At 42.1% G+C, this 12,001-nt stretch overlaps 1 protein-coding gene across 1 annotated transcript in view; it reads left to right on the top strand.

The window, feature by feature from the left end:
* The window catches only part of ITGA9 (integrin subunit alpha 9), a 355,639-nt gene that overhangs the window by 330,854 nt on the left and 12,784 nt on the right, over window positions 1–12,001 (top strand). Inside the window, exon 26 of the mRNA XM_044675555.1 lies at window positions 9,844–9,963. Coding sequence (XP_044531490.1) covers window positions 9,844–9,963 — 120 coding nt within the window. The remainder of the gene's footprint in view (window positions 1–9,843; window positions 9,964–12,001) is intronic.

The following is a 12,001-nucleotide window of genomic DNA, read 5'->3' on the forward strand; positions in this document are numbered from 1 at the left end:
TTTAAATGGTGAGAGCTAATTAAGAAATGGGTCACCAGACCCTCAGCTTTCTTCCAAACTGACACGTGAGGTTTTGCACATAGGCTGGACAAACCTCTTCTCCCTGTCATTTAAGAAGCAAACTCTGTTAAAGGAAGACACTCCTTGGGAGTCCTAAGGACAAAGAAAATGCAGAAAGCAGCGGACTAGATGATGTCTCGGACCCAGAACCCAGACAGTAATTCTCCCTAGTAAATGGGAATGACTACGGTATATGAAAAAGAAGTTCTCACAGGCTAGACCCCAGGGTAGCGAGGGGAGGAGGGAACTTCCCTTCCCCCTCCTGACTTCGGCCATGCCATCAAAGCTCCTAGACCAGCAGGATGTAGTGTGTCCAGCGGGTAGCAGAGACACATGTCAGAACCCAGATGGAAACCAAAAGATAGCTACCACCTGAGGAGGACTTCGCTTTGAGGAATGGGCCCCTCATTCCAGATAAAAAGGGTGGCAGGAGCAGAGCTTGAGGGCCAGCAGAATTTCCCACCCAGCAGAGGTGCAACAACCTAGGCGAAATGCATTCATGAAGTACCCAGTTAGGGAAAACTTTATTAAATACCGAGGTAGGAAAAGAAGCCATTTTCCCTTTTGTAAAAAGTCAATGATCTCTTTGCAGACAATCCTGGATTTCTGGGACACAATTAGCTGAAAGGGAAGGGGAATGTTTGAACTACTGTTGCCTTATTAGATAGGTTTGTAAGTCTCGTCTTCTGCAATGTGGACTTGATTTTCTGTTTTCTCCTGCGCTCTGTTTCCATATGTCTGTTTATTTCGCCCGCCTGGTATGTTTTCTGGAGAGTCATATTCAGAGAACAGCGTAAAATGTGGTTTGGCTCTGAGGATTTCTTGTCTCTTACATACACTGCCCTCCCTTCCCATCCATCTGCCTCTCCCCTTTCCACATGGCCACCTTCCTTTAGACAGGATCCAGCTAGAAATATAATTCATCACCAACCACAGACATTCAGATGAAATTGGAACCCGGTGGGGGGGAAATGTCATGTCATTGTCCTTTGTGCTCCCTCCATTTGTTTCTGATAAAGTCCACCTCCTCTCGCACTGGGAGCTCTCAGGATGATGTTCTCTGCTGAGGGGAAGGCCATTCTCATTTATTTTATCCTTCCTTCCTTCCTTCCTCTCTTTCTTCCTCTCTTTCTTCCTCTCTCTCTCTCTCTCTCTCTCTCTCTCTCTCTCTCTCTCTCTCTCTCTCTCTTTCCTTTTTGAAACCCTTACCTTCCATTTTAGAATCAATACTGTGTATTGGCCCCAAGGCAGAAGAGTGGTAAGGGTAGGCCATGGGGGTCAAGTGACTTGCCCAGGGTCACCCAGCTGGGAAGTGTCTGAGGCCAGATTTGAACGTAGGACCTCCCATCTCCAGGCCTGGCTCCCAATACACTGAGCCACCCAGCTGCCCCTGGCCATTCTAATTTAGCCTAGGCTTTACCTAGCTGGAGCAGCCCTGCATTTGCCCCTTTGCAGGCTTGTGTTGGGGGGGTTTTGTCCAATAGGAAAATTACGTTTGATCTGAGAGTGTTCATGATCACCAGCTCTTGTCCCCCTGGTGTCAAGGTCAGGGTATAGGATGCTGACGGAGGAGCCTTTGGGATTTCCAGAGGTGGAGCTATGGGGCTTTGCAATGACTTTGTGTAGAAAAAGCCCATGAAGTCCACTAAATGCTTCAGAATTAGTCTGACAAATAAATATCCCCAGCTGGCTAGGCCTGAGCTCCTCTCTGGGTCATTGGTCTTGAGTCTTCTCAGCCTTGGGTCTATGAGGGCCCCTCCAGCATTAGGGTTAGGAGAGGGGAGTTGTAGAAAGGCATTGCTGTTGTCTTTTAAAAATAAAAGTTGGAGGAGAAGACCACATTGCAAGAGACTCCAGCCTCTGATTCCTGTGGTTTCCTTGCGGCAGACTGAATCAATCAATGGAAACAGGACTGGAAGCAGGAATGAGTGGCTTCGAACCGCAGAATCCTACCACTAGAGGCCTGGAAGGGACCTTAGGGGTCATCTGATTCAGCCTCCCTTCTTCTCTCCCCACTCCCAACCTCATATTCCTTCCCTAAAAGAAATGTTAATATTTTATGGATATCTTTTGGTTTTGTGTGACTCTCGCTTCCAAATATTGCCCTCCTTCCTTCCCCACCCTCTGCCATGTCCTTTCCTTATAACAAAGAAAGAGAGAAAGAGATTCAGCAGAACCAGCCTACCCAGAAATCCTGCCTGACAATTGACACCCCAGGGCTCCTTCAGGTTTCCCATACTGCCTCCCACCTGTAAGCATTTGGCCCTGCTTGTATACATTCTTCCCAGGTTTCTTGCTGCTATTCCCCTTCTATCTGTTTTCCCAAGAGGAGACTTCTCAGAATTGCTGGGATATTTCCATCATCACCCAGAAGATGGGTTTATCATGTCCCCCCACACAAAGGAATGGGTCGTGCCAAACTCACCAAGCTTCTTCCATTCGGTAAGAGGGAGAGAATCACTGAAAGCAATCAACATGTCGTTATTAAGCTGTGTGCCAGGCACTAGCCTAAGCCCTGGGAATACCAAGAAATAAAAAGTCTCTTCCCTCAAGGAGCTTCCATTCTAAGATGCAAGACAACATGCATCAGTATATCTAAGACACACACAAAAAAATAGAAGGTAACCTTAGAGGGGAAGGAACTAGCAGATGGGTGTGTATGTGAGAGAGAGCGAGAGCGAGAGCGAGAGCGAGAGCGAGAGAGAGAGAGAGAGAGAGAGAGAGAGAGAGCGAGAGCGCGAGAGAGAGAGAGCGAGCAGGAATGATATCTTGTAGGAGGCACAACTTGAGCTGAATCTTGAAGGAAACCAAGGATTCCAAGTGACAGAGTTGGGTAGGAAGAACTTTAAGGTATTGCTATGGGGCATGGAGCACCAAACAAGCAAACAGAAAAAAAAGGCAGACGCATTTAATTAATAAATTAAGCATTTATTCTGGCAAAATGAGCAAGTGAACATGCCTTCTGATGAAAATGTCTAGACTAAGAAAATCAGAAAAACCAGTAGAAATGCGCATCGGCTTTGGGGGTGGGAGGAGGTTGGGGGGTGAAGGGGAAAGTAAGAACAAGAATTATGTAACCATGATAACTTTTCTAAAAAATAAAAATTATTTAAAATCTGAAAAAAAAAAGAAAATCAGAAGAGACCCTAATCTGTTCCATATTCGGTAGCAGGCCAGCTCTCCAGGATAACCTTGACAAGGTCATGCTCCTCTTAAGAAATCTCAGGTGATTCAAAAATGCAAGAACCTTGGAAGACATCTAGGCCAACTAGCTACTTTTTCAGAGGAGGATACTGAGGCTACGAGGAGTTAGGTGACTTATCCAAGGTCCCCCAGGTGGTGGTAGTAATAAATAGCAGGCCCAGCTTTTGAATCCAGATGACCTCCATGCTATGTCCTAGTTCGCCCAAGCTTCCAGACGCATTTGCTCTGATTTCATCCTCCTACTTCATTTCGGTAGACAGGCGTCCTATCCCCATGTTCGCAGTAAGACCCATGAAATAGTTAAGACCTTTTGAAATGGAAAAGGTAACAGGAAACAGAATATGGGATTTACACTTCCAAGAATCATGGGGCATGAACCTTGGGAAGTAGCTCACCGAGTATTGACTCTACATCCTCAGGTGGGGTTGAAGTGACTGAGAAATCCGGAGAACCTCAGAGTTGGAATGGGCTTCAGCCTAGTCTAGTCTAGTCTAACCTGGACCCAAATAAGAAACTAGGAAAACCAGTGCAGACAGCTGGATGATAGGTTTCCTTCACAATGATGGAGAGCTTTAAAAATCCGATAAGCTCGAGACTTGTTTTGGTCTTCGCTAGTGTGTCATAATTCATGCCATACCCCTGAGACATAGTTCAGAACGTGGGATTAGATGGAGCTCACGGTCTTCTCCAAGCTAGGCCATGTGGCGCTGGTCTGCCCTTAAAGCCTCTGTTGGGGATGGCGATCTGGGCCTAATGGAAAACAGCTGCCTTGAGGTGAGAGGCTCTGGAAATCGTTCCCCATCTCCCAAGACATGCCTTCCTCAGGAGTCCCTGCTGTCTGCCCATCAAGATAATTGCCTGTCAGTCTTCCTAATGCTGACACAGAACAGCTGGCTGGGCTTGAGTAATGAAAAGCTTATGGAGAGTAGCCAGGAGGAGAACTTGTCAGGCTGGTTCTTTGTGGAGCAGTTTAAGATTTGGTTGTTCTTTTCCACTGCCCCCAGCCTCCTCTTCCTCCTCTTGGAGTAGCCAGTGGAAAGTGGGACCAGACAGGAAAGGAGAGATTGCTGGTGAGTCCATATGGAAAAGGAGTCTCTGAACTGGGTACGTTCTAACAGGACCCAAGTCCAGTTTATTATTGCAAAATAACCGGATGCACAATAGAGTCGTTTCATGACAGGGCAAGTGGAAGAATATGGAACGTGTGGCTTAGGCAATTGTGGAGAGGTAAACAAAGGTGCTTGGGCTCAGAGAAAGGTGCTCTCCTAGCTGGTTCTCATGACTGTGAGGCTTTGCCAGGCTCAGCACAGGGGACAAAAGTCTCAGCTATAGACTGGGAAGAGGATGTCTAACCTAACTGAGATTCTTTGGGGACCTAAAGAGAGATCAAAGCCTTTTCCCCTGAGGTGAGAAGATTACCACTTGCTTCCTTCACTTCGGTGCCATGGGAAGAGTTCCAAAGGTGGAGTCAGATTCTGGTCTCACCACTTCCTCCTTGTCTGAGACTTCCAGTCATTTTTTTGAATTATCAGTAGTTTTTTTTTAAAAGAAACTAATGAGGCAGCCAGTGGGCATAAAGAGTAAAGTACTGAACTTGGAGTCAGAAGACCTGATTCTGCCTCTAAGACTTAGCTCTGAGCTCCTGCCTAATTTTTGTAATCTGTAAAAAGAACTCCAAGATCTCAGCCAGCTCTGGAACTGTGGCCATATTCTCATTTCCCTCATGGCAAAAGAGAGAACATCTCAGGACTATGGAGAAATCTCATGGCTCTCTGGAGACTAGCCTGACTTTTACAGCAATAATGAAAACAACCTACCTGATCCATTGTTATGTTTCAGCAAGCAGAAATCAGGAAAACAATCATTTTCATATTTTTGCATGCATATATTTTCATAGCGTATAAACGTTGCCTGCTAATGTGTTAAACTAGATTTTGTTTCTTTACTAAAAATATTTTCAACTGGAAATTCTTGAGGCTGTTTGCCTTTGCCTTTATATCCCCAAGTTTGGCACACAGTAGACACTTAAATGCTTGCTTGATTTCAAATAGCAATTTCCTCAGGCTCCTGGAGAAGTACAATTTTAAATGGTCCTCCCTCCCTTTCTCCTCCTTCCTTTCTTTCCTTTCTTCCTACCTCCATTCTTTCCATCTTTCTCCCCTGAATCATGATAAAAAGAAAATGAAGACCTTTTAACAGATGTTTTTAATCCAGCAAAACAAATGGCCACATTTCCCATGTCCAGAAATGTACTTCTCATTCTGTATCTTGAATCTATCACTTCTCTATCAGGAAATAGGTCATATGCTTCATATGCAGTGCTCTGGAATTATGGTTGATTATTGCATAAATCATTGGTTAAGTCTTTTGTCTTTACAAAGTTATTTTTATTGAATACGTTGTTTACCTGGTTCTTTTCACTCCACTCTGCATCAGTTCAGACAAGTCTTTCCAGATTTCTCTGAAAATATCCCTTTCTTCTTTCTTATGGAACATTAATATTCTATTCAGATTCCATAGCTTGTTCAACCATTCCTCAATTGACAAGCACCCCTTTGATTCCCATTCTTTAATGTAACAAGAAGAGCTGCTGAACCTTTTTTGTACATGTGACTCCTTTTCTTCTTTCCTTTATTTCTTTGGGGCATAGGCTTCATAAAAGAGATGTTGCTAGGTCAAAGAGTATGTACAGTTGACACTAAACTCTTTTAAAAGAAGCTTCAAAATGGAGAAGCATAGTCTTACAAGGGAATTTTATTACTACAAGGAGATCCAAGGCTGAAAGAAGGGATCTATGTAGACCAGGATATTCATGAGTATATACAAAAGTATGTCTCATTTTTTACTGATATCTTATTTTACATCGTTTATCCCTCCCTATCCTTTACCCAGATAGCCACTCCTTTTAATAAAGAATAAGAAAATAATTCTGTGTCTCAGTTTCCTTATCTGTAAAATGAGGCCATTGGATTTGATGCTCTCTAAGGCCCTGGTAGTTTTCACCTGAGCTCTATGATTACATGTGAGGAGAAGTTCCTGATTCTCTTTGAAATGATCTTTTTCTTCCAGAGAGGCAGATATCTTAATAGAGCATCTTATGAATGCAATCTGCCCCCTCTGGCATATCTGGGCTTTCTGCCTGGGGAATAAATGGGGAATTTGGGAAAGCTTAAGCATTTTTTGTCATAGCCAGCAAAGGAGAGTGAATTATTCATTCAACAAATATTTCTTGAGTATCTTCTATAGGCGAGGGTCTATGTAAGGTACTAAGGGTCAAAGATTCATCAATTTAAATCTGGAAGAGATCTCAGAGGTCATCTCTAGTCCAACCTTCTCAATCTGCAGTTGAAGAAGCTGGGCCTACAAAGCTTCGGAGCCAGAATGCTGGGAAAAGCCCAAAAGCATGGGTATGGGATCATAGATGGTGCAAAGATATAGAACTGGAAGGGACCTCTGGTTCAACAATTCCATTTTACAGATAAGAGAACCAATCCCCAGAGAGTAGAAGGTAATAAATGAGTAATAAAGAGCAACTTCAGGATGTCTACTTGGGCTCTTCAGATCCCAATCCCTATATTTTTCAGGGAAGATAAAGATAAGGCTGAGAAAGAAAACTAAAGAATAATGTTATTGGGCAGCAAGGAGTACAGGCAGATAAGTAGTTCAATAGATGGAGTACTGGACCTGGAATCAGGAAGACTTGAGTTCAAATCCAGCCTCATGCTTCCTAGCTGTGTAACCCTGGGCAAGTCACTTAACCTTTGCCACATCAGTAAAATAGAGTTGTTAATAGCATCTTCCTTGAAGGATTGTTGGAGGATCAAATGAAATGATATTTAATACCTCCCATGGGAATAGGTGCTATATAAATACTTATTACTTTCCCTTGAAATATTAAATAAGATATACTAATATGCTGAAATAATAAGTGCAAACATATTTATATACTATAAACATTGTTTAAATATATTTGCTATTTAAATGGTCTAAATTATAATATAAACATTCATTTATATATCATATAGTGTTTATATATATGAATTTAAATTATTTACATCTAATAGGTATATTAATATAAATATTATAAATCTATCTGGCATTTATATAGAGCTTTAAGGTTTGCAAGACCCATATGCATTATCTCGTTTGATCCCTTCAAATAACCTTGTGAGATGGGTGCTTTTAGAATCCCACTTTACAGATACATTAAGGCTTAGAAAGGTTAACTCATTTGCCTGGGATTATACTGCTGGTAGGCATCTGAGATGGGATATAACACAGGTCTTCTGGCTCTAAGCCCAGCATCCATCCACTCTACCAGTGATTCCCAAAGTGGGCGCCACTGCCCCCTGGTGGGTGCTGCAGCATTCTGGGGAGTGGTGATGGCCACAGGTGCATTTGGGGATGGTGAATAACTGTAACGGGGCAGTGATAGTATGTGACGGGGGTGCTAAGTAATATTTTTTTCTGGAAAGGGGGCGGTAGGCCAAGAAAGTTTGGGAACCACTGCACAATACCAACCTGCCTCTCAAGGTATATATTGCCAATTAACTGATCAGTGAGGATCTCTTATTAAGTACCTACTATGTGCTAGGCATTGTGCTTGGTGCTGAGCCTACAACCATCAGTGATCACTAGCCTTGGGTTGGTGAGCCTTGCTGGATGTAACTAGCCTGGTCTCTTGGTGAATGGCTTACAATCCATCACTGAGCCTTTGCAGAAAGTTTTTCGAGCTTGATAAGCCGACTAGAGTTTGCTTTCCCCTGGCTTAGCCCAGGATCACCCCCCACCCCAAGGTTAGCTCAGGACTTGAATGAAGGCTGCTTAATTGAATTACAGAGATTTTTTGCATAGATGGGGCAGCAGGGATGTAGTGACAATCTTTGCCTTAAGTCTCCAGCATTCCCTAGACGTGGTCATATTGGAATTGCATTCGCATCTCCACTAAATTGGAGGCATTCTCCAAAGCAAAGACCTAACCAACAGTTCAAAATAGGGCCACTGCAGGGAGCATGGGAGCCAAGGCTGGATTTGGAAAGGGAAGAAATGAAACCTTTCAGGGCCAAATGATACAGTCCACTTTGGGAAAAAAAAAAAAAAAAACAACAACAACAAACAAAACTCACCTCGTAGCTGGGATCTCTGATTCTGCACATGACTATGATTAGAGGCACGGCTTGTCTTAGGACACTTTCTCCATATTATATGTAGTCTGTATTTTTTTTCTTAACCAGACCAATTTAATCCAACAAGTTTTTAAAGTGCCTACTATGTGCTGATAAGAAGTGGCCTGGTGGCCTAGAGCCTGACTTCCAGTCCTGTCTTGATGCAGACTCTGAGCCTGGGTTAATCAAGTAATCTCTCAATGCTTCAGGCAACTCTCGAAGAACACAAGGGCTGAGAAGGTGCCCAAATGCATTGATGGAGGGAATTTCTAACTTTGGAGTTCTTTCTTCCAGTGTATTCACAGGACCAGTCTTTATCCCTTTCACTTCTCCTACTGTGTACAGGGACTGTGCTACATATTAGAGGGGGGAACACAATGACAAAAAGAAGAAATAAGCCCAAAATAAATGTTTTTAAAAGGAGATAAAAAGAAACTCATGTTCTCTGGTCCTGATTTCTCCCAGGTATACTACCCCATCCTCATCAGTTTCTTTCTATATAACTTTCATTTCTTGTCCTTATATAGATTGTATCATGGCAGTAGAATTGTAGATCCTTAAAAGGCAGAAACTGTTGCATGTTTGACATGTTATTCTTAGCAATGCGTACAGTGTCTGGCACGTAGTAGGTGCTCAATGATACTTTGTTGAGTAAGGTTGAGTCTGGTTCAAGAATATTTTTTAAAATCTCTTCAGTTATGGTGAAAGATTTTGTTTTTGTTTCGTTTTTGGTTTATGCCTAATAAAGATGATAACATAACTAAAGTGTATGTAACACTATAAGATTGTCAAAGCAATTTGCAGAGATTATCTCATATTATCCCCATCATACAGGTAAAATGAGTTCTGAGGGTTTAAGTAATTATCCCATCATCATAGCAATGTTAGTTTATATCAGAGGGAGGATCTGAACCCATGTCTTTCTATCTCAGAGGCCAACACTCTTTCCACTCTGCCAAGCTGCCTTTCATGTTATTTTTGATGTTTAGTCATTCTATTCTATTTTATTTTATTTTATTTTATTTTTTAAACCCTTAACTTCTGTGTATTGGCTCCTAGGTAGAAGAGTGGTAAGGGTGGGCCATGGGGGTGAAGTGACTTGCCCAGGGTCACACAGCTGGGAAGTGTCTGAGGCTGGATTTGAACCCAGGGCCTCCCGCCTCTAGGCCTGGCTCTCCATCCACCGAGCTACCCAGCTGCCCCGATGTTTAGTCATTCTTGTTGCAACCTTTCTCGAATTTCTGTTCTGATTTTCGTGTGCTCTTTAAGTCCTGACTTTTATTTTTATAAAGCTATTCCTTCATTGTCATTTTGTCCCCCATGTCAAATGTATGCCTAGACTCCAGCCCGTTATGTGCCAGGAAGAAAGTTCCTGCTTCTGATTGTGAAATTGTTCTCTGCCCTTGCCTTGTAGGTGGTCTTTGAAGCGCTGCACAATTTGGAGCCTCGTGGTTACGTTGTGGGCTGGATCATTGCCATCAGCTTGCTGGTGGGCATCCTTATCTTCTTGTTACTGGCCGTGCTCTTGTGGAAGGTAAGACACTGGGTGAGGCTTTGCAGCCACAAGCCATTATGATCGGGGAGTGAAATGAGGCCCTCAGTATATTTGTGCCAAGTCGCCTTACGTTCCGAGCACCCTCGGCAGCTCAAAGGCGGCAAATGTCCAAAGAAGTTTCCTGTTGGAAAATGTGGTTGTTTGGAAAGTGCTTAATGGGGAGCAAAATAGGATCCTAGAACATCACTGGGGCGTATTGAACGTTGGCAATGAGAGTAAAGATGATTACATGCAGTCTTTCCAGGGGGGAAACATCAGGGTGATATCTCTCCCCTCTTCTGTCCTCTCCAGGGTCTAATCTCCACCCCTTCCCCCCTTTATTTGAAGGGTTAGGAGCTTAATGTTAAAATGAAAAGAAAATTTGGCAATTGGGAACTTTTGTTATTTTTTATGGAATAGGAGAAAGCAGGCAGCCCTAAGATTCTTTATAACTTTTGCCTGTACAATTTGAGATTTCCCCTCCCTAGTCAGAGAGCATAGTGAGAATTGGCTACTGAAAAAAATGACCGTAAGATGTCCCAGGGCCATCTTTCGGGGCACATGTACAGAGAGACCATATTTTCTGGGCCTAAGATAAGGAAGCATGATCTAATAGAGTAAGCTTGGTATTGCCGAGGAGATTGAAGATAGAAGAAATGTCCCATGGATACCAACATGGCAGCACTTTTGAAAATTGTATTTTGTTTTTATTGCCACCTTTTGTTTTCAATCTGATTCACTTCCAAAGATACTCCTCTCCTCTCTACTGCCCAGGGATTCATCCCTTGTTTCAATTTTTAAAATTAAATTAAAATTTTTAATTTTCTTAGAATATTTTTCCATGGTTACATGATTCATGTTCTTTCCCTCCCCTCAACACCTCCCACCCTTCCCATAGCCGACGTGCAATTCCACTGGGTTTTACATGTATCATTGTATCAAATATTTTTAAAAAGAAAAATCAGTGTAGCAAAACTAGCCAATACACTGACTGCCTGTCAATGTATAGGGTATTCCACAGCCATAGTCCTCCACCTCTGCGATGAAGGGAGGGAGGTACATTTTCTCAACTCTTCTCCAGGGGCAAGCATGGTCATTATCATTATACAGCACTCAGTTTCATTTTTCTCATTCTTTTTGCTTATGTAGTTATAGTAATAAATATATTGTTTTCAAAGTTCTGAAACAGTTTCCACATTTCACTGAATTCCTTATATATTCATTGTCTTATACTGCCAATAATTTTCCATTGCATTCATATGTTGCTTTTTTGTGGGGAAGGGGTCATTCACTAGTTGATGGACACCAATTTTGGATCCATTTCCTTGTACCAATAAAAAATGCTGCTAGGAATATTGTGCAGTATGAATATAATTGGCTATTATCAATAAAATTGTGAATACAAGGAGTTCAGAGAAATATTAGAAGACTTGTCAGAACTGATGCAAAGTGAAGTAAATAGAGAACAATGTACCTAATGATTACAACAAAGTGAGTGAAGTCAAAACTAAATGAAGCTGAAATCAGCTGAATTGGAATGGGCAATCTTGTCCCTGGAAAAGAGACATAGAACCTTTCCACCTTCTTGTTAGAGAGGTGGAGTGTGCTAGGGTCAGAATGTCATATATGTTGTCAATGCCATTGTTTTCTCAGTTTTTAAAATCTGTTTTAGGGTAAGGTTCATTTGAAGAGATGAATATAACAATTATTGAAAATCAATAAACCATTTTTAAAACCCAAAGGAATTCTAGAGCTTTAGAACTCAAATGGATCTTCAAGGTCTAAAACTTTCACTTTACTGATGAAGTAATTAAGAACCAGCAAGAAGAAATGATTTGGCCGAGGTCACAGTAAGTGGCAAATCTTGAACCAGAAACCAAGTTTCTCAGTTTCTGGTTCATTATTCTTGCTACTCTATTGTGGTTGCTTGTTTCTTTTCTTCTTTTTCTTTTTCTTTTTCTTTTCCTTTTTCTTTTCTCTTTTCTTTTCTTTTCTCTTCTCTTCTCTTCTCTTCTCTTCTCTTCTCTTCTCTTCTCTT

The sequence above is a fragment of the Gracilinanus agilis genome, chromosome 1, assembly GCF_016433145.1.
Source record: "Gracilinanus agilis isolate LMUSP501 chromosome 1, AgileGrace, whole genome shotgun sequence".
NCBI lineage: Eukaryota > Metazoa > Chordata > Mammalia > Didelphimorphia > Didelphidae > Gracilinanus > Gracilinanus agilis.